Source organism: Pithys albifrons, chromosome 6, assembly GCF_047495875.1.
Source record: "Pithys albifrons albifrons isolate INPA30051 chromosome 6, PitAlb_v1, whole genome shotgun sequence".
NCBI classification, from domain to species: Eukaryota; Metazoa; Chordata; class Aves; order Passeriformes; family Thamnophilidae; genus Pithys; species Pithys albifrons.
This window is the reverse complement of record NC_092463.1, coordinates 16,201,449-16,219,465: the sequence shown is the minus strand read 5'-3', so window position 1 is coordinate 16,219,465 and position 18,017 is coordinate 16,201,449. Positions and strand designations below refer to the sequence as shown.

General features: G+C 39.7%; 1 protein-coding gene across 4 annotated transcripts in view; it reads left to right on the top strand.

Moving 5' to 3' along the window:
• The window catches only part of UNC79 (unc-79 homolog, NALCN channel complex subunit), a 105,642-nt gene extending 92,235 nt beyond the window's left edge, over positions 1-13,407 (top strand). For all 4 annotated transcript variants that reach the window (XM_071557624.1, XM_071557626.1, XM_071557623.1 and 1 more), the window contains 6 exons: positions 938-1,113; positions 2,605-2,791; positions 4,506-4,703; positions 6,572-6,649; positions 11,204-11,245; positions 12,087-13,407. In XM_071557624.1, coding sequence (XP_071413725.1) covers positions 938-1,113; positions 2,605-2,791; positions 4,506-4,703; positions 6,572-6,649; positions 11,204-11,245; positions 12,087-12,287 — 882 coding nt within the window. In that variant the 3' untranslated portion in view covers positions 12,288-13,407. The remainder of the gene's footprint in view (positions 1-937; positions 1,114-2,604; positions 2,792-4,505; positions 4,704-6,571; positions 6,650-11,203; positions 11,246-12,086) is intronic.
• Positions 13,408-18,017: the final 4,610 nt, after the last annotated feature.

Sequence of the window (18,017 nt, the reverse complement as noted above, 5' to 3'; positions counted from 1 at the left end):
CTGCCTGCATACCTATCTATCTTTTAACTGGCTGTATAACAAAGTCATTAGATATTCATGCTGGTATATAGGGTTTTTTCTCTGGAAAGGGACTTCATGTAAGTGATTTTTGAGAGTGTAAATTTCTGGAGTCAGATACTTACCTGTTACAAAAATATTATCGGTTCACTATTGGTTCACTGATTTTTATCCTGTTACAACAATTAAATAACTGATGACCTAGATTTTCTTGTGCAAAGCATATGGCTCTCCTTTTAAATAAGGAACTGCAGTCAGCCTGTCTTTTGTTACAGTCTAGTAGCAGAAGGTAATGTAAAGTTGGCTAATAGAAATATAGAAGTATCTCAAGTAGCAGCAATGAAACATTCCTTAAAGCTGACAAAGCAGGATGATAAATTATCTTTCCAAGCATAAATATTTGTGTCTTTCTTCATAAGAGGTTGGCCCTTTTTATTTCCAGTGCTTAAAGGCGTTTTAATAGATGAATAGTATTGCTGGTGAATAAATGAGAGCTTATTTCTGCACATGTAAATGGAATATTGCATGGAGAAGGCATTTCCTGCATGGATGCTATCCTGTTAAATGGTTAGATTCTTTCATCTTCGCTCAAGCTCTCTGGATGTGCAAGCATTAGTTTGTATTTATTAGCTGTTGAGTTTACTGATACAAAAGCTGCCTATACATTTTGCACAATTTATATTTTGTGTGGCCTCTTGAAAATGTGGCCCTCTGCAGAAAGATCTGCATCATAAAATTGTTATTAATACAGCTAATTCAGGGACTAATACTAATACAGGGTCTGGAGAATTTTTTAAAAACTATTTCCGAGTTTTGCTTTATAGCACAGTTAGAGATCCTGAGAAAGAATTGAAACAGAATATACTGTTGCTTGGAAGAACCTAGTTTTTGGGTAGGAAATCAGGTCTTTGCCTTGCAGAGTCACATGAAGACTTGTTCTCAGCCACTTCATGAAGACACATTTGGTGGACATCTGAAAGTTGGTTTAGCTCAGATTGCTGCTATGGAAATCACTCGGGGAAACCACAGAGATAACAAAGCTGTGATCCGATATTTGCCTTGGCTTTACCATCCTCCTTCTGCAATGCAACAAGGGTGAGAATGCTTTTCCACAAAAAAGAATACTGAAATGGGTTAGAATTCTGTGTTTATTGCCAGATTTCATGGATAAGACCTACAGTAGGGAATGGTGGTAGTGGGACATTGAAACAGGTGGTCAGCAGCTCCCCAAGCCTTAACTGAGGAGTTTGTCAGTGTAATATTTAAAGCACATGCCAAAGGGACAGTGGAGTTAACTTCAGTGGCTTGACTGAAGTTACCCTGGAAATTATCTTGATTCTTGATCAAGATGCAGACAGTGAAAAGCACACAGGCACTTGATCAGTCCTAGAGTTATAAAAAATGTTTTGGTAATGTTAGAGAATACAGTGGGTGATGGCCTTTGAAATTACGGAGTACAAATGAGTGAGAACTCTTAAGTGTATGCCTCTTGATGTGATGATAAAAATACTAACTTCATCTGGTTGACATTAGATGTGAGAAATGCAGCTCAGGACATGTTTTTTGTCCCTTTTCACTGTGAAAGAACCTGACGTGCAGTGTTTTATCTTCTAAAAGAAGGGAGGTACTGTCCCTTGTCTTACCATGACAACAAATGAGGTATTTTGAGTGTAGGCCATTGGACTGTGTTTCAGCAAACCTGTATTCCTGTCCCAGCTTTATCTGGGACTACCTGCTCAGCATTCTGGGGACTAAGCTGCTTAAGCTCCAGTCCTATAGATACATCTGCATATATATTTATGTATAGCATGTGTGCTTCTGGGAATATGGAGTGGTTATCTCCTTGTGCTTTAGTTTCTTACATGTAAAAAAAGAAACATATGTTCCTAAATGAAGGTAATGAATTCCTTTAAGATCCTGTAGGTACTTGAGGAAGAACATTGTATCAGAGTTTATTAAAAAAAACAAAAATTAATGGAATGTCTCTTGATTTATATGAGTTCTTGACAGGCAAGATAACACCAGAAAAGTGCTTTTCCTTTTTAGATTATATAAAGACATTGCTTTGCAATTAGACATTGCACTAGATGGTGGACAAATATAAAACAGCATTGCACAAAAAAGCATAGTGCTTGCCCTCAAAAGCACAATCCAAATGTGCAAGGAGAGGCTAAAGAAAAGAGAAATTAACTCTACTTTACCTAAGGAGGACTGGAACACAGTGAGGTAAGGCAGCTGTGTGCTGATCAAGGGAGCTGAGAGGAGCATTTTCACTTGGGCAATCCTTCCCTTCTGATGATACCTTTGTAAAAAAACACTGTGTATGGCAGCAGTGAATCCATGAGGGTTTTAGCCTTTTATAGAGACTGTTTCTTAGACCCACTGAATGTGTTCAATTGATTTGTTATTGTTATGTCAAGTCTGCCAAGTTCTGTGTGGTCTAAGTCTTCCCATAAGCTGTACCAATGATGATCTGTGCCTCCAACACACTGAGACTGCATCTTCCTAATGTGCATAGGGAGAGTCTGTATTTTGGGTAAAGCCAGAAAACTTAGTATCTTTGTAAAATCTGCTCTTTCTTGACAGGCCCAAAGAGTTCATAGAATGTGTCTCGCACATTCGTTTGCTGTCCTGGCTTCTTCTGGGGTCTCTGACACACAATGTTGTCTGTCCAAATTCTCCATCATCTTGCATGCCTATTCCACTGGATGCGGGCTCACAAATTGCTGACCACCTTATTGTTATTCTGATTGGGTTTCCAGAGCAATCAAAGGTAAGGGATTTTGAGCTTTACATGGAGAGGTGCTATGTATTGGCCTTATTGCAAACACTTATTTTTTGTAAAAAAAGGAGTAAAACCTTAATAAAATCTGGGACCTGGGGAAGAAGCCTCTGTACAGTTTTTCTTGCATAGCTGCCTCTGTATACACAGAAAACTGATGCAATCACTACAATTAAGTCTGAAGTTCAACGATTTCAAAGTATCTCAGCACAGAATGAAGAAGGAAGAATTGAATTCCAGACTGAAACTTTAGCAATCTCTTCAGACCATCTCTGTAGCAGATCTCTTAGAAAGTAATTTATTTTAGTTGTATAGTTGGACTGAATAATTTGTAAATAATTTTGTCGTCAAAATAATTACAAACAGTTATGATTCAAGCACAACTTTTTTCTCAAGGTGCTCATGACGAGTTATTGCTTATTATAAGACATTTGTGACAGTAGTTTAACACAAATATAGCAGCAGTCTTTGACACCAAGGTTTTTATTAGTGACAGAAGCAGAATGATAACACATTTATCTTGTACATAAAATCATCCTTTCTTTCCTTTCACCCAGCCAAGACACTGGTGCTTCCCATTCATTTTGTTGGCCTTTTTATTGCTCTTTTCAAATACCTCTTTCCAGTTACCAAGCAACCATTGTAATGTTTAGTGCCATAGAACATGAATTCATGTTGCACTTGCAAACTTAGAAAACATCTCTGTCCAGAAGCATTTTTGTTGTTTCATCATCATGGCTCAGCTTTGCGAATGGAGATTTGGGAAGGGCTCTGCCCACGTGGGTGTGTCCTCTGAGCCTGCACAGTGGATTTTTTAGGTGAGGCACAGCGTGTGCAGAACAGGCCCCACCCTTTTAACTCCTCAGGTTCATCTGCCGTGGCCGAGCGAGCTTGGACAGTGACAGTGAAGTCCTCAGGACTAGAACCTACAGCCCCCAGTATTGGCAGGAGGTCTCCCATCCAAGTACTGACCGGGGCCTGACCCTGCTGAATTTCTGAGATCTGATAGGATCGAATGTCAGGGTGGCATTTAACTACCTTATTTTATAATAAAGTAGTTAATGTCCAGCACTCCTGGAGGCTCATACATTGTGATATATAAAAAGGGCTAGCAAAGAGCCATGCTTGAGTATGCAAAATAAATTCTCTGTTTCAAAACTTAATTTATTTGACTGTTGCATTGTGACTGTGAGCAGTCCCAGCAAAGTAGAAATGGATGACAGATTGACAGGGCAGATGTAAGATCTTGTATTTTGTGTGATAACTGCCCTTTTGGGTGATCAGAAGCTGAATGACTTAATCCAGCAGCATTTCTGAAATGGAGTTCTATATGTCAGAGTGTTCAGGCCTTCCACTGATTGCAGTGTTTTCCATCAAGAAGGTCTCAGAACTAGTCCTGAATACCTGTTTTGCAAAACTAACCTTCGTTTAAAGGGACTGACCTTAATGCCATACATATTGCATGGGAGACTATTTGAAAATGCAGTTTTTAGTCTGTAAAACTAAACTCAGGTTTTAAACATGGAGGAAGTGTTATCAAGTGTACTTACTAGCTCCTACAGGGATTGAAATATAGGAGAGAGAGCGGCAAGACTGCACAGTCTTGGGATGCATGATGGAGGAGTGCTTTGATGAAAGCCTCTGTGCTGTATCCCAGTATCCTTACTTAAGTAAACATTTTCTTCTATTTTCTGGTTTTGTACAGACATCTGTTCTGCACATGTGTTCCCTCTTCCATGCGTTTATATTTGCTCAGCTCTGGACAGTGTACTGTGAACAAACAGCAGTAGCTCCAACAGTCCAGAATCAGAACGAGTTTAGCTTTACAGCCATCCTTACAGCCCTGGAGTTCTGGAGCCGAGTGACACCGAGCATCCTTCAGCTAATGGCACATAACAAAGTGGTGAGTCAGGTCCTGCAGACAGATTTAGTACAGATTAAACTCAGAGGGGGCTTGGCTCTGCTTCAATGTTTCAGTGGAATACAACAGACTATGAATAACATGATAAAGTGACTTTGATGTTTTTGAGATATTAAAGGGGTAGCTAATTAGTAGTAACTTAACCTCACAGTGAGCCTGAAACAGGATCTAGCCAGGATTTGCCTGAAACAGAATCAAGAGCTAGAGTTATTGCTTGTTGGATTAAGAGCTCCTTGAATCAGGTCTGATTTTATATATATTCTTGCTCTTAACCATGATCTGTCTTTTATCTGACTCTGCCTTACAGCAGCAATGAAGTACTCTACGATAATTCTGTGAATATCCATTTGATTATTTTTTACCATGTGGTGGCAAAAAAATACACAACTGCTGACAATTGATTACTCATAACTACCCAGAAAGTCAGGGCAGGTCAAAACTTTTTAATGAAGATGTTAACTGGTAGCTCTGGCTCTGGGGAGCCTGATGTTAGCTTTGAGTGAGAAACCTTCTTTACATGTGGCCCAGCCGTCTAAGTCAGGTGCTCTTAAGGTTTGGGTTTTTAAGGTTTGCTGCTTTCAAGGTTTTTCATTCTGTGTTTGTTTGGATTTTCTTACTTCTTTTTTAAATGTAGACCTGATATGGAAATTATTTTAGGTAATCCCCCTTTCCCCATATGAAACATCTACCATTGCAGGCAAGCATGGACCTTGCCCTTTTAATTGACATTGCGTGGGCTGCACTTGAGTGTCTCTGAACTGATTGCTATTTTCTTGTGTCCTGTCCATATCACACAAGAACCACCTAAAGCTGTCTTTAGATGATGTTTGAGCCTCTGACATCTAGTGGGGTCTCTGGTTCACAAGCCACTGTTGCGAACAGTAGTTCATGAAGCTCCAATTAATGAAACAAAAAGTGTGGATAACATTTCTAACCAACCAGTTGTTTAGTCAGACACAAAAGCCTCTTGTCAAGCCTTAGGACAAGAATATGACCTGGAAGTCCCAAGGTCCAGTCCTTATTCTAAAAGTATATTATTATGTGGCTTTAGTGCAAGTTTTTAAGCTCTCTGCCTCAACTATTGCTCTGTGAAATATAGATAATAATACTTGCCTGTCTCACAGGGATGTTGTGAGGTTAATTACTTAGTGTTTGTGAACCACTTTGAAGATGAAAAGCACAACATAAAAGCTAAGTTTATTAGTATCAAGGGGAATTTACACATAGTTTAGACAGACACTGTAAATACTCGCTGCTGGCTCAGGGTGTTTGTCTTGTATCTGTGAATTTACACAATATAAAACATAAAAAGCTGTCCACTACCAAATAACTGATATTTGCATCTGTCATAAATTGTGGTACAAAATGGAAGAATTACAGACTAGCTGTCAGTTTAAAACAATAAATTGACTTTTGATGGGGATAAAAAGATGGGGTTTGTGAGTATGTTAATTTTCAAAGATTCAGTAAGTAAAAATACCAATTTCTGACACACAGATTGATGAGAACTACACAAAGCAGAGACATGAAAAACAATTTATGATGTCTGAAAAGAACAAAGCTGAAGGAAACTTTGTTTGATATGTGATATGAATTAAAATACATCAAGCACTTAAAATATTTAACAGATAGATATTACTACATCAGGAGTAAACTAAATGAAAAATGTCCCATATGTGCTCATGTAATATTTTATCATGTACGTCAGTGGTTAATAAATGCACATCTAGTGACTCAGTGTAACTGCACAGCAAATACAGGAATACTCTTTTTAGAAACTGTTGGCTTAGCTTAGAACATTGTTATGCTGGACACTAATTTGGTTTTACATTTGATTTTTTTTTTCAAAGATGGTGGAAATGGTGTGCCTACATGTGATTAGTTTAATGGAGGCTTTACAGGAATGCAACTCTACTATCTTTGTAAAGGTAGGCATACCCTACCATGAATATTTAGTTATTGATGTTGCCTGACTATTGTGATTTCTAAACATACTGTCTTCTGCTTCCCTTCCCACTGAGGAAAAGAAAGAAACTGAAGTTGAATGATAATGCAGAAATAAAACTTAGTAGAGGTTGAAATGAAAAATAAAATCTCTGGTAAGAAAACCAGACTATAATCTCAAATTCAAGTTCTGATTTTTTTTTAAAGGAACATCTAATCTGCTTTCTCTTTCCATTGTTGCATTGGTCTTATGCCTCTAATTGACATAAGTGATGTCACTGACTTTAAAAACCTTTAGCTAGTGTCTGAGTTTCCAGCCATCATTTAGTCATCATAGGTGCTTTGCAGATAACCTCACTGTTCTCAGCCTCACATTTTTAGGTGGACAACAAAGGCTTTGTGCCGTGGTGGTTTTCTTGTTATAAGTGTGTGTGTTGTTTTTTGGGGAATCAGTGGTCAGTCTCCCATGAGCTACCACAGTGTTTGCAGAACAGATTCCCAAAGGACTGGGAGAGTCTCACAAGCATAAATCGTTTTACTGGCCTTTTTTACACATTTCCCAGTGCATTATTCTGAAGAGAGTTTTCACATAAAACATAAGCAGATCAAGCAGCCTCAGGTTAATATAGTTCTTCTATTGCCATAAAGAAAACTTCTGACTGTTGCTTTATTCCAGTCATTTATGATCCAGCAAGAATTGAAAATAAAGTAACTAAAATTGAAGATCTTTATGTCAACTGGCATGAAAGTAGGCACATTCACTGTGAAAATAAAGGCTTATAGTCAGTAATGGCTTGATTCACTACAGAAATTCTGTCATGAAGGGATGTTAAAGTGATTTTGACTCTCCTTGGAAGACATATGGGCTTCTCTTTCAGCCAGTCCAGGATGTTCAGAACTTGACATGGATGAAGAATGGCTTTAAAACTGTGAAAAGAGAGGCCTTTAGGGCCAAATCCATGTCACAATTCAAATGAATGCTTTCAAGGAGGTTGTATTTGAGAGAATATATGAACACTTTGCTAAATCAGGTTAAAAGGACACTGTTGTTACTACAAAATCAAGCTCATAAAACTGTGAAGCTCAGAGTTAAGTTGCTAAGCCTTCATGTTTAGTGGATGGGAGATGGAAGAGAATCTGGTTGACCAAATTCCCTTTACTCAGCCCTGAAGTGAAATCCTGCAGGAACAATATACATACATAATAGTTCTCTAGGATTTGTTACTATTTTTTTATAACTAACTAATTATAAAAATACTTACTGTACATCTGAAAAGTGCCATGATGTAGAGAAAGACTTACTGTATTTCTGAAGTCCTTCAAAGTTGCAGAGGTGCAAAGCTTACAGAGGAACCAGTGAGCATCTTCTCCATAATTTAAAAAAAGTTAAAATTGAGACTGTGTCTTCTTCAGTGGCTGTGAAGTAGATCTGAACTTTGTTACTCCTACTTCAGAAGTTGCAAGGATGACAATTCTTTGAAAATTAGTTGACTGGGTGCTTTTTTGGTAGCTTGTTTTATTTTGGACAATTTTATCTTGTATTTTAAAGCTTTTTATTTTAGATATAATTCTTTCAAACATGGTTTAGTTTTCTGTGAAGGAAAGGACATAGTGTAGTGAGATATATTTTTTATACAGAACATTGTTAACACTTAGAGATTCATTCAGCAAAATTAATAATCCCCAATTATTTTCTGTTGAAACGGAGCACAGTAACACTGATAAATACTGACCATTTATCTTTCATATAATGGTGTTTACTGCAGTGTCTTTTATTCCATCGAAGGATTCAGGTGCTGCCAAAACGTACTTTGTTAATGAAGTCACGATGGGATTCAACACACACATATTATTAATGCACCAAAATGAGAAGGTGGTGCATGTCATATGATGCCAAGCAGTTTATGGGAGAGCTATCCTAGGTGGCCATTTTATGTGTGACAAATGAAGGGAAATTATGTCATAAAAAGAGAAAGAGATGACATAAACAATTCATCTCTCCCTCACTGAAAGAAGGGCTTTCTTTATACCCGAGATAAGCACTCCTTCATGTCCTCCTTGTGTTGGTATTGTGAGGTTTCCTCCTCCTGGTACTATTGGCTTTTGCCATTAAATTAAACTCACACTGATAGCATTGAGACATGTCTTGATTACTTCCTATAATCTTTGAGCCATGCCATGTATTCACAGAGGATGTTTTTTAATCTGATATTAGACTGATTTTACCCATCTGCTGCAGAAAACAAAGTTTCTTTCCTGTGAAGAGATTTCAACCATCATGCATTTTATTTTCTCACTAAGTTGTAGTGAGATATTTATATATATATGTACTTGTATATACAGACTCATTTACCCAGATGCATCTATACCTGCATATATATTTAATTCATTATATATTCCTCTGAGGGAAAGCGTTCTGCTTTAAGAGGGTTTAAATGAAAGTGTTTGACATTTTCCTTGTTTTTCTGTGTCAAAGGAACTGGGAAACTGGCCATCCCAGGATAGCCATTGATGATGGGGACCAGCTCCTTCCTGATCAGATCTTTGCCTGACCATCAAATGTATCTCTGAGGAACTTGGGAGCCTACAGGAAAGACAGGAATAGCGCAGCCAATCACAGGGCCTTTTGCAGAGACCCCAGGGGTTTAGGCAGCTCCAGCAGCTGCTGGGTAGCTTTCTAGAGAACTGGGCAGGTACCAGAGGTGGGGAGCCAGAATAGCACAGTGACCAGTCTGTTCTATAGCCTAGCTTCTGTCAAAAATTGCACTGGAATCAACATAACTCTGTTGAAAACAAACTCAAAAAAATTGACAGTGTCTGACAGCAGTCTGTTTCTTTCTGACTAGCTTTCTGTATTCTTCCTGGGTGAGGAAAAGGTGGGCTAACGATTATTTAACAAAACTCAAGTGCTTCCATAAAAATGAGTTCTTATGTCACTTACCTGACTGGCAGCTGTAGTACTAGACGTTTTGCTTCCTTATGTCTTCAGCAGAATATTTTGTTTCCCTGAATGTGTCCAGACCCTGGAATACACAAGTGATGCTGGAGGACAAAGATCTGTATCTAACCTTAGACTCCTCTGTAAGAGGTATCAATATAAGCAAATTTCCATGAGTGCCCTTTATAGTCAGTGGAGATAAATGGTATTTTTGGACATGATTCATTTTGATCTATTTTAGATACTTGCTTTGGGACAAGATGAACTGGATGTAAAGTGCTTGATTCTCTCAGCTGACTGTAAAAGTTGTCCGGTGAATTGGTTCAGATGCAGAGGGGTATCCTAAGTTTTCTACCTCGCTTCCCTCCTTGCTTGATGTACTTCTGGCACCAGTCCTGTCGCCACTGGCTATCTCCATAGAAACTTAATTAATGCTGGATGGAATTTTCAGTGACATTTTGTTGATTGCACTGGGGCACGGAGCATGGCTTCTCAGTACACTTACCTGTTCCCTCCTCACCAAAAAACACATCAGCAGTCACTGGATCTTACTAAGCACTTTGTTAGTATGAGAGCTCACAGAAGGATGTAGAGAGCTCACGTCTGCATCTGGCTGCATTCCAGCTGTTTTGGTATTCATCTATCTGTAAATGCTGAGGTTTGACTATGGTTCTTCGTGTGATAGACTTAAGTAATGAGTCCTGACAGAGCTGCATATGATTCTCCAGCAAAGTAGCACTGAAATTGAAACAATTATCATTCCTTGCACAAGGGAAACAGTACTTTATCTAATGTTGTCAATAGTGATTAGGTTTAACTTCAGCTCACGGAAGCATAATTGGCAAATTGCAAATTTTAATGCCATTTGGAGGAACATTTTAGAACAGTAACATCAGTGGTTAAATTAATATTGGAAAACATGAATACTTTTGCTAGAAATGCCTCTCTGTTTTCCATTAGCTTCTCATGTTACAATTACTCAGAAGTTAAAGTTCCCTAAAGAGCAGGAGCCTGAAATACCTACCAATCTAGTCCAGTAACAGGTGACAGATTTGCAGACTTCCTCCCCTTGTTCTGGATAGTTTTTACCTGTGCTCCCAGGCCTAGAGAATATCTTACATTCTGCAGTGAAGCACTAATGTGACTAGTGCTTATAAAGTGCTTGTTACCATTTAAATATATAGCCTGTTATAGGAACTTCTGCTGCATGTTTTTTTCAGTTCTTGATGTATGCCTCACCACACAGAATGTTTGCTGTATTTATTCCAGTGCTGCTCACCTGCATATACAGAAACACCCTCACAAGGAAAATAAGTGATTTCCTTTATTGTGTACTCTCATCATTGCCTTAAATAGGATATTAGTAATTATTGCTGGTGATTCATAAAGCTAGAAACAAGGGAAGCTGGCTTCTTTACCTCTGAGAGTTACCTTCCCCAAAACACATGCATCATTTAAAAATAACCACACTTTCAGATTTGTGGTTCAGACTGTGTCAATTCAGATGGCTAAATGCGGTAGACATATCCTGTGTCTCACAGTAACTGAAGCATGCTTACAGTCACTTGTATAATAACAAAATACACCTCTTTTCTTACAGCTCATACCAATGTGGTTGCCAATGATACAGTCAAACCTAAAGGTAAGTTGTTTCTAGTACCTTATCCTTTTATTCTTAGTGTTTATCCTTAGCCTGCCCAGGGAGGTGGTGGATTGTCCGACCCTGGAGATTTTTAAGGTGAGACTGGACGTGGCACTGAGTGCCATGATCTAGTAATCAAAGTGGGGTTGGATTAAGGGTTGGACTTGGTGATCTCAGAGGTCTCTTCTAACCCAACTGATTCTATGATTCTATATTCCTGTGAATTCTGGAAGATCACTAGATGTGGTCTCCAAACTCTCACAAAATAGATCATTGTAGCAAATCCAGATAAAGATCTCAAGTGTGAGCATACAGAGCATCACTGACTGAGGTGCGGGCCCTTCAATCAGTACTGGTCTCCTCTTCCCTTCTGAAACACTTTCCTTTAACCCAGTTCTGCATCAGGGCCTTTCCTCACTATTTACTGAGATTGGTTTTTCCCTGACCTGTGGTTTTCTTGATGTCTTAGGCTTGGGAGTCCCCTGACAAATCAGGATTGGGAGTCTTGACTCAGAAAATAGATTTGGGCTCTAAAGCAGATGTTGTGGGCCTTGGGTAAAAATCTGCCAGCTCTTGCCCTCTTTGTAGAAAGCAAGGTGGATCAGTGTGGTTTGTGAGTCAAGAAAATTTTGGTGAAGAGAATAAAAGTTGTGGAGTTTTTCTCAGTGTGGAGTTGTTTCTGTAAGAACAGTTGCCTTCTGTGGCAACTGTACAGTGCAGGATGTGGAAGAAAGAAACTTGACACTGGGGAAGTATAAGAACTTTCCCTGACCAACAACCAATACCCTTCACAGTGCTGTATTAAAGGAAGGAAACTGAATGTCTTCCATTATTTCAACAGCATTTATCTGCTGGACTACAGCTACGCCTGCAAGCCATCCAGAGCAATGTCAACCATCACAGCCTAAGGATGTTACAGGGGTCAGGACAAATGAACAATAGCTCATCTGTGCTCCGCAAATGGCTACAGTGTACCCAATTTAAAATGGCTCAAGTAGAAATTCAGTCATCAGAAGCTGCATCTCAATTTTATCCTTTATGATTCATGTCATTTGTTCCAAAATTAATTTTTTAGCCTAGCAATAACAGGGTTAGCGCTGTAAAAGACCTTTTGTATAAGTCAATATACTGAGTATATACTGTGTCTATACTTTTTAGCCTAGGACAGATTGTGAAAATGCTTAAAATGGGTGAAGCTAAGCGCCTGATCCTGCCAGTTTATAATTACAGTTACTCAGGATCAACTGGTTCTAAGTCTGCTTTCATAAACATGTATTTGGAGGACTGTACTCAAATCTATCACATTGCACATATCTCTCTCGTCATTGAAATATCTTGTTCTTAAATGTTTCTTTACATTATTTTTAAAGCTAAAGACAAAAATCACTTTTCTTTAACTTCTATTTTTTTTAAAAATAGAATTGTGGGTATTCACAAACATGGAAATGCTATGTTGCTATTTTTTTGACAATAAAAGAAAACTGGGTTTTTAGGAACCTTTATAGGAGTTTTTAGGGGGGAGTTGGTTTTTTTTCTTTTTTTTTAGATTCACAGCTGGCAATGCAATAAAATCTGTCACTATAAAACAGTGATGTTCTAATGAGGCTTTTTGTCATCATCTTCTGGGAAAACTGCAGCTTGTAAGGAGAGTTGTTATGAAGTGCACTTAGAAATTAGGTTGTTAAACTGTGCCAATTAATTTATCTTTTTTCAGTATGTTTTCCAAAACTGCCAAGTCTGATTTAATATTCTTTGAAATACTGCTTTTACTTCATTAATTCTCTACTGCTGTTCTTTGTAGGTTTCATAGAAGCCTCTTTAATTTTGTGACTACCGTATCATATTCTTCTGTCAATACTTGTATACAGTGCAATTAAAAATGGATATCCCAGATCTATTCTTATTGATGTCTACAGAATTTATGTTGCAGACTTCAAGAGGAGCATGATTGGACCTGAAGTTTTGCATAATGATATTTACAAATCCCAGTATTTGCATACTGTTGTATTAAACATGATGTTTAATAACAGATGGATTTTAATATCGTTGAGAAATTCAGACAAAGCCCACTGGAATCTAAGGAGAATCAATTAACTCAGTGAATTTCACATAAAATCTTGAAAGCATCATGGTTTACCTCCTCTTGTAATAAATACTTAAATCTGTGCTATCAGAATTGTATTTTCTGCATTTATTCTGTATTGCACTGATTAGAAGAATAACCAACATTAAGTTGTATATTAGAATTCTATTAAGTCCCTAGTCCTTATTAGCACTCTCAGAATCTACCTAAGTACATCTCCGGTTTTGTGAAGGGTCAATTTTTCCTCACTGCATTTACTAAAAAAAGAAGGAAAATGTTTGCAGATATGCCATTAAAGTACCGTTATGCTTTACAAAAACAACAACCAAAAGTAAAACTAACCAATGAAACAAAGAAAAGACAGTGAAGCATGTGCTAGCTTGCTTGAAATATGCCCCTCTCTGTGTTTTCAGTGGAGAGAAATTGATTTGGTTTTCCTTCCTCTCAGATTCACACTCTAGAGTCTAAGCTTAAATGGCAAAGGTCCATTCACTACTTCAGCTTTACCCTGTCCTGTATGACCAGGTGCCCCGTCTGAATCAGCAACAGGCCCACATTTCCCCCAGTCTTTCTTTTGTGCACTGTGTACTTAGAGAAGCCCTTCTTTTTAACATTCCTTGCTAGCTTTGAATACTGCTGGGCTTTAGCTGTCCTAATTTAATCACTGGATGATTGGACAGTGTCTCTGTATTCCTTCCAGAATACCAGTCCTTGCTTCCACCCTCTGTATACTTCCTTTTTGTGTTTCAGTTTGGCCAGGAGCTCTTTGTTTGTCCACACGGATCTCCTGGTGTTTTTGTCTGATTTTCAACTCATTGGCATTGTCGTGAATGAGTGTTTTAGGTCACTCAAAAAATCCCTAGCAAAGGTATCAGCAAAAGTTGGTTTTATATAAAAGTGAAAGTTGACAAGTTCAGCTCCCCTACTTATTAGGTGGCTAAAGCACACAGAGAAAGTGGACTAAAATCAATCATTCTAAAATTAAGGTCAACCTAAGATGATCTATGTGAAGCTGGGGATGGAAAAAAGGGGAAGGATAAAAAGGAATGAGGGACACCCTCCTATCAAGTCAGAAGGGTTCAGAGTGGACCCCTTGGCAAACTGAGTCTGAGACTTGACCAACTGTGTTTAGCCCTAAAGGTTCTAACAGCACTTCATCTTAGCAGCACTTAATCAATAGCCTAATTTTAAAAAAAAATTAACAAAAGATTGTATACAATTGACTACAAACACAGTAACTCACTTATCTTGGTGCAGCTGAATCCAGTCTTAGGCTTGAATTATGGCAATGGTTTAAATTTAGGGAATTGCAGAGGTGTGACTGAACCACTTTATTCCGCAGGTTCTAATGACTGGCAAAATGAAAACAGTAATCAGGCATTGGAATGGCCTGCCCAGAGAGGCTCCATAGGTGGCATTCAGCAATGGTCCTCCAGTTGTGGCCAACTGGAGGGTTCCTGAGCTCTGAAAGGTGTCCCACTCAGATGGAGGTGGCCTAATGAGCACTCTGAGGTCAGAGTGGGGCCTGAGGAGGAAGGAGGAGAGGGTTGTACCACCACAGGCATGCTCCTGAGCTTGGAGGAGGTTATTCTCATCCAGAACATTATCCCTTGGGACTCACAGATCTCTATCTCATGTTTATTCCTCATACTGTGCATTAACATACAAATACTTCAGAGAGGCCCCCAGCATGCTCATTTCCTGAGAGGGTTTGGGGGTTTTCTCCACAACGGTTCCTTGTAGCCATTTCCTTGCTCACATGCAAAATGCTGATTTTGTCATCCATTCCTGTCACATTACCCCAAGCTCTGTGTTTACAGAGCCTGTCACTCCCTCACAGGGTGCATACCAAACTAATCGGTAGGCAGCTGGAACGTGGACCTATAGGCAAAAACAGGCTGTGGTCTGTGTTTTCAGTGGGACTGCTTCTGTTCCTAGGCTGTGTCTTCATGGTTGTGTCTGCCACACAGGTGATAACTGTGCTGGGTAACCACATAAGTAGGGCCCAGGTTCACTGTTGTGAGGCCTGGGGTCACCATAGTGAAATGAAAGTGCTACTGGGCCCCTGAAAGTGGGACATGGAGGAGAGAAGTATTTTTGTGTTTTGATATGCTGTGACCTGGTTAATCTAAAAGACAACTGAAGGGCAAGGAGAGGGAGGGAATATGAGGCTCTCAGGTGTCGGGTGGGTGAGCTCAGGGGAGTGCAATGGGAATTGTGGAAACTTAAAAGATGAAATTATTTGCAGAGAAGAACAGAGCCTGAAAAAGTTTGTCTTTAACTTCTGGAAAGGAGAATCTGTGATCAGGCATCTCACTCAGTAGATAATGCATGTAGACAACATGGTGTAAGTGCTGTCCTTAGCAAAATCTCTGCTTCAAAACATCTTGTGTTCAGACTGGCAAAACACAAAATGAATGCAAATACAGTGGTAGGTAGTTATTAAACACTAGCCAAAATCAGACCTGCTGAATCCAGCTCTGTAACTAAACAATTTTAGACTTCGTGGCAACTGAGATCTGTTTTCAGCTCTGGGTTCAGAGATAAGACCAGGCCACAGAATCTACTTCTATGTTTGAACATAGTATGCACCTGTCACTAATTAATACAGTTCTTATGGAGCTGTTATGTGTAAGCAAATTCAGACCATAAGTATAAATTGAGAAGCTGCTTTAGCATAGAGAATACAGCCTGGAAGATGGTGTGACCAATGATTAGGGGTGTGCTAACTAATAATAACATAGCATGGGTCTTGGCCAGATATGTATGCTTTAACACTTCATGCAAATCTCAAGTGCACTCTAGGGATGTTCAGAAGTACAGAAATCTGCATTAGTAGTTTTTTAAAGCACTATAAAATATATCTTTACAGTGCCTGAGGTCAATACACAACTCAAGCGAGTCACTCACATTCAGTCTCTGAAATTGCCTAGAGGAGCAATTCTTTACATTCTGTAGGAAGATCACGAAGTAAATAACATTTGGTGTTCCCTGAAAATGCCACCAAAGAGCAGAGGCCAATCCTTCTGCCCTGCCATGCTCTTAGCACGGCTGTGTGTCTGGGTGTGTGTCACTTGGAGCAGAATCCATCCTCTGCTCACAGACAGCTGCTGTTTAGGAACAGCATTTAGTCTTCTGTTACAAAAAGCTGCTTAAATCAACGCCTGTTACCAGGCCTGACCTAGTAAAAGAATCAATTTACTGTGTGCTGAACTGTGAAATTTCCAACAGCAAGGGGCACTTTGGATGAAGCGATGGTTAAAACCCCACACCGGCCACAGCACATCCTGCTGCTGCGTTACGTAACCCGTGTCCTGAGTGCAAGGTTAAAGTCTGCGTGGGCATCTCAGGGTGCTTCCCTCTGCCTGCCAAGGAAGCCATGGCCTGAGCTACACATAGGGTCACACAAACAAAGGCGTTTGCAGCACATCAGTTACTATCTATATACATGCCTTTTCTCCCATGGAAAGTTTCTGCAACGTGTCATTAAAGCCATGGCAGCTCAAAGGCCCTAAAAACACAGTTGGTTTTCTGTCTTTGTTTTCCATGCTGTGACAGCAGTTGATGTGCTCTAGAAGTGATGCACGTTCTGAAACGGAAGATCTCTCTGCACTCTGGCCTGTACAGCCTCCTTTCAAGCTGGATGAAGATTACCAGAGCCCAGGGCTGTTTGTCTTTGCTAGCGTGCCCTGGAAAAGAGCTCTGCAGCCAAGAATCCTGTGCTGTTGCACGCAGCTCTGGGAGAGGTCTAGCCGCAGTTTTCTTTTTCACTCTTTCAGTGAGGCTGAAGTCTCTATTTTTTCAACAGGATCTGAATCTTGATTGCACAAGAGCCATTCAGTCAACAACGTACATCTTCATCTTAGCAGTCTGTCTGAAGTCAGGCAGAGACAACAGCATTACAGTTTGTTGGGCTTGATGCAAATTTAAAAGGAAGGGCTCTGCATTTGTCACTTGATTTATAGCTGAATTACTCTATCCACTTCTGCCTCTCCCTTCTGAACACAATTTCAGCTGGACGCTGAGCATCGGGGACAGCAGTGAGAATTGTAACTGGAGGGGAAGGTATCATGGTGCTCTCCAGCTGCAGAGGGATCAGAAAAAGAACCTGGATCCATCCTTGGCATTGGCCTTCCTGGAGTTTGATGGTAGGGATTCAGTGGCCATCACTGGAAATGCCTCTGGTCAGTAACAGAAGGCCACATGAGGCACGACACGCTTGGTGAGCTGGTGTGGTGCCTCAGTTCTGCCGCTGGGACCTGGGGACTTTCAGCTATTGCTACATGTGCTTTGTGTTTTGTCACATGTGCAAGGAGCAGGAAGTGGTGAAGAGATGGCAGAGCTTGGGAAGGGTGACTGGGAAGGGTTTCTTATTCATAGTTACGAAGCATTAACATTGAAAAGCAGAACCCATGACTCAGTCACTGGAAGTCTGCATCATGAATTATTTTCCAGTATTTTGCTGGATTTGATAGATACCACAGGGCTTTCAGCCAACTGGCGAGCAGCCTTCTGTGCACTGCCCCAGGTAACCTGCTCTGACACTGCATTTAACCAGCTCCCCATCAAACCTGACAAGCCATGACTGGGAGCTGGGAGGCTCTTAGTTTGATAGACATGATGTAGTGCTAGGTCAGTTTTCTCAATGTATAATTCAACAGCTGGGCGATAACTCTTATGGCTGTTCTA